The following is a 4,899-nucleotide window of genomic DNA, read 5'->3' as shown; positions in this document are numbered from 1 at the left end:
AAGGTCCAGGTCAGTTGACCGTGGGTGGAATAGAAGGGTGTGCATAGTGGCGTATAGCTTGGGTCATAATCAAGTTGACAGGCTTACTAGATTTATACATATTGGTTGTACTTTTCTGAGTGTGTCCTTGTGAACAACATTTGGGGACTTGTGGCTGTTGTGATTCAATGTTCTTTGTGAGTGATTTGGGCAGTGAAGTGAGAGCATAGTTTGGTTATAGTTTGCATGTCCGTCATTGGGCATCTATCTCTCCTTGACCTCTGAGGAATCACAATCTGTATCTTTTAGCTTGACATTGTTGCAATTTGGTATTTCCATGGTTTTAAAAAACCCTGACGTCATGCTCTTTTTCTTTGTACAGTAGCATGCATAAAGCATGAAAAAATCTCAAAACCAAACTGACCTTCTGGTCCGTGCCCTCTGCAAAGTTTGGCAAAACTGGACCGACAAATCTCGCCAAACTTCGGAAAAACATGCCAGAGCAACTACCGTGATCTTTGCATACAGGCGTCATGAACCCCAGCCCCAAGATACACTCTTTCCCACCCAACCTCAACTCCATCCAAGTGGTGCCAAATCTCACACCACAACCCTCACCCAGCATCAGCCGTTTCCGACTAGAGCAGCAGTGCTCGATAGCCTCAGCGTCCTTCCAAACAACCTTACCGGCCATGACTTCAACCACAACTCGGCCTTTCATCATTATCAATGACCTCCCAGCCTTGATCGAACCCATTTCCGGAATCCATCGCACCACACATCCGTCGTTTCGATCAGATCATTGTCACATCGTCTCCTTTCAGCCTACACTTGACCCCTTTCGCTTTGTTTACTCTCGACTCATTATGCAAAACCTTTCCCAAGCTCAAATCAACATGGATGACACCTCCATTGGCGTGCGTCCTTACCCTAGCACTCGAAGGTGAGCTCATTTTTCACTTTGATGTCCTGAACATCCTTCATCAGTCTCACTCGTGCACCTTACCTCTCACCTTAGTGGTAGACATAGTGCCTTGGCTGCTCCCGCTGAGAGTCCTGTCCCAGAGACCGAGGCGACTGGATCCGTTGGAGTTCGCAGCCCATTGCTACCCCTTGCGAATGATGTCTTTGGCCCACCTGAGCCCCGAGATCCCAGCCCTGCAGAAAGTTCTGACATTGAAATCATATCGTCGACCTTCCCTCGTGTGCCTTTGTCTGATAAAAAACCAGGTTTGTTTGTTTCCCTTCCCTCCGTGATTTGGTCACCCTTGCAAGTTGACCAATTGTTCATCTGTATAGTTTTGATTGGCATAGGGGCTCAAGTTCCTAGTACGCAACAGCTCAGCGTTGCGTATTCCTTATGCCTGCTCAAAGGCACGGATATCAGCAAGGGTCCTGCTAAGAAGAATGCCAAGCCGGTGTATTCTACCATTCCCATACCTGCGACCAAAAAACCTTTCGATGTCCGTGAAACCTCCCTAGCTCGCTTGAAAGCACGATTATTCGACTTGGCCAGTGAAATCGATAACGACCCGACCAAAGGCAACACAGCGATTCTCCAAACCGCTGATGCGATGAAACAAGTCAAGATTCTTGCGTTTATCACTGCCCACGACACCTGGGCCAAAAACCAAGACCGTCACATCGAGTATGATGTTGATGTCACCTCTTTCTTTCAATCGGTTGTTGGGGCTCCAGGCAAGAACGCTGGGTTTGTCATCATGATGGAGAACCCAGCACGCAGTGCTCAAGAGGCCAATGATGTATGTTTATTAGTGAAATCCAATTTTCTCCTCACCTCCAACCTCTCCCTTCTAGCTGGACTAATTCTCCCGGGTTTTTTTTGCAGGAACTCACGAAAAATCAAGCCCGATTGCGAGCACAGAACACCCTCAATAATGTTGGCACCACAGCCTCGGACCTTGCCCATGCAACTCCGGTGGATCCTCAATCACGCTGGCTAACAGCGTTACAAGAGCATCATGGCTCATTGAAAAATAACAAGGCTGAAGGATGGCGTATTTTAACAGAAGGGACTTGACCTTGAAGATGGAATTAACCTTCCACCATTTGATCCTGTGGGCTCGAGAATTGGTACGTCATCTATTTCCTTTTATTCTTATATTCCATTTGTAACCTTGCTAATCTGTCTCCTTGTGATAGGTCAAAGGTACAAAGGACGTGACCATCGATGACCCACCTACGGAATTGGAAGAATTTTTCTGGATTGATGTCAAGCCGGTCAAGCGCCCTTCTCTCACGGCCACGCCTTCGGTGGCCAAAAGACTCAAAGTTGAAGAGGACTGTCGCCCCTCTGAGTTCGAGTTTGGCAGCTATGTGGAAATGCAATCCTCCACCGTCCGAGTTGATTTCAAAACTTTACGACACATCGAAGTCCATTCAATGTTGCAACAGTACTTGACCTGGTGCAAAATCAATTACCTCAAGATTGGTGATTATGTGCAGATCTTCTTCAAGCATTCAATTACCAGCTTTCATTGTTTTTTATTCCCTTCCGTGCTGAGCGCCCAAACCATTGCTAGTTGGGGTATTCCATACGGGGTGGTGATGGAGTTAATGACTCGACCTCGTGAATACTACTCTTATCAAGTCAACAAGTTAGAAGAGCTCATGAATCGCCGAGCTGCTCGTGATGCCTCAGCTGAAGCCCACGGAGACCACGCCGAAATGTGAATCATCGACTAAGATTGTTCAGGACTAGTTTGCTCTCTTTATTCTTTGTTGATGCGAATTTCATGTTTGTGTGGATTTGAAGTTTCTCTTGTGTCCTGCATCTCCCCATTCACGAGTTTCTCTCATCTTATGTTCATGATAACCAATGTCCATCTCATCAAGATATGTACGCCTTCACGTTTATTGTCTAGCCATAGCCAAAATGTGTGCTTTTGAATTTTCCCATCCCCACTCCTATGAAAGAATAAATGAACTGTCTCATGAATCTTTAACAGTTGCACAGAGCCACTTTGATCAACTTCAAAATTTGAGGTCCTTTGAAAGAATCCAAAGCCCACTTTTGAGAGTTTGTGGAATTCATTGGTTTTGATCTACCCAATTTTACCAAAAACGTTTTAAGAAAATACTCAAAACGGATTGAGATCTTGACACTACACGAAATATAATATTTTCTGGGCAGAAAATTAAATTATTGATACACAAAAATATTGAGAGGCCAGGAGAAGGGCAAAAAATAATTAAAAATATGCATCTTGTTCCCTGCGGTGAGAGCTTCACTCTCCATATTTTTCCATATTTTTACAGTCCGTATTGATAAGTGTACTAACAATAAACCTTCATAACCATCCAATTACAACCTGTAACAAGCACTGAAATTTGGCTCATTAGTGTTTAGAGAAACTTTTGATTTCTGAAAACACCTATAACCTTGTCAAAGCTGCCTCAAAACACTCGATTTTAAGTGCATTAGAAAGCTGAACTCTTCCTCTCAAACTTTCATAAGATCAAGAACTATGTAGCTAGTATGACAATCATTCTATGGATCTGTATGTACAAATGTATAAAAAAGATGATATCTTTTTTAGCAGACCAGCATGCTGTGTGGTCCTATTATGAACTATTTGGAGGATAATTCCAGCTTACCAATGCACCCAAAATCGATCGTTTTGGACCGGAATTGAAAAAGTTATGAGTATTTTCAGAAATCAAAAGTTTCTCCAAACACTAATGAGCCAAATTTCAGTGCTTGTTACAGGTTGTAATTGGATGATTGTGAAGGTTTATTGTTAGTACACTTATCAATATGGACTGTAAACATATGGAAAAATATGCAGAGTGAAGTTCTCAACGCAGGGAACAAGATGCATATTTTTATTCATTTTTTGCTCTCCTCCTGGCCTCTCAATATTTTTGTGTATCAATAATTTAATTTTCTGCCCAGAAAATATTATCTTTCTTGTCGTGTGAGAAAACGGCCTTTGTAGGTTGATCAAAAAAACCAGCACAAAAATAGTTGTACTCACATGAGCACAATTTGTTTTCAAATCAAGTATTTGGGTCAATTTTTTAAGTGGATCTCAAAAGAGGCTGCTTGGAAAGACAGCTCTTTTGCAAAGCTCACAGTTCAAAAAGTGTGAATGATTAATCACAATGAGCTTGTTTTGAAAAGCTTTTATCACATTGTTCCGACAAACTAGGTAAAAAGCATGCATGCAAGCTTTTCAAAACAAGCTGTTTAAAACATAGGTGACAACTTCTGAAGGACAAAGTTTAAGGAAACTTTATGCACGCTCACAAATAACAAACAAAACAAGGACAACATGAACAAAGCGATTAGATTTCTTTTGTGACTTATTCTGCAGCTTCTTCATTATATCGTTCCCAATAACGAGCGGTGGAATAACCACTAAAAGCAATCAGTGGTTGTAATAAACTCCGGTTCATAAGTTTCGCGGCTGTTAAAAGAAGATAATCTCCCTTATCAGGGACGTCAAACCAAAGCTCTTCTTGCCGTAACTGTGCCTTCATTCTGTGGAAGGCATTCTCGATGGGGTTCATGTCAGGTGAATACGCGGGTAAGTAGACTAAAATAACACCAGCATCCTTGCACATCTGCTCAATTCGTCCTCCGGGGTGTATCCGGGCGTTGTCCATCACCAGGACCGAGTTAACCGCGGGGTAGGGGTTCATACGAGGGAGCTACAATGGCAGACATAACACTGCGATTAGCACGTCTAATGTTATTGAAATCAGACCCCAATAGGGCCCATGATGGAAGAAAACTCACTAGTTTGCGTGCAAGGAATAGTTCAACATGTGTTCTTTCCACAGGGCCTTTGACGACACTTCCTGCAATCATTCCTCGCTCACATACAGCAGGGAGAATTGTGTAGTGGTCTTGCTCGGTGTGGCGCTTCTGGCAAACCGTGTGAGAGCCTGTCGGGG

At 43.2% G+C, this 4,899-nt stretch overlaps 1 protein-coding gene across 1 annotated transcript; it reads left to right on the top strand.

The window, feature by feature from the left end:
• Nucleotides 1-512: 512 nt before the first annotated feature.
• On the top strand, nucleotides 513-2,673 carry MELLADRAFT_84827 (uncharacterized protein; the record flags this gene model as incomplete). The annotated part of the gene is made up of 6 exons (XM_007419055.1): nucleotides 513-922; nucleotides 998-1,209; nucleotides 1,279-1,742; nucleotides 1,829-1,918; nucleotides 2,010-2,073; nucleotides 2,150-2,673. 6 exons carry the CDS (start codon nucleotides 513-515, stop codon nucleotides 2,671-2,673), a joined length of 1,764 nt encoding a protein of 587 aa, XP_007419117.1.
• Nucleotides 2,674-4,899: the final 2,226 nt, after the last annotated feature.

This window comes from Melampsora larici-populina (assembly GCF_000204055.1).
Source record: "Melampsora larici-populina 98AG31 unplaced genomic scaffold MELLAscaffold_123, whole genome shotgun sequence".
Classification (NCBI taxonomy): domain Eukaryota; kingdom Fungi; phylum Basidiomycota; class Pucciniomycetes; order Pucciniales; family Melampsoraceae; genus Melampsora; species Melampsora laricis-populina.
The sequence above is the reverse complement of the archived record's forward strand: the minus strand, read 5'-3'. Positions and strand labels throughout refer to the sequence as shown.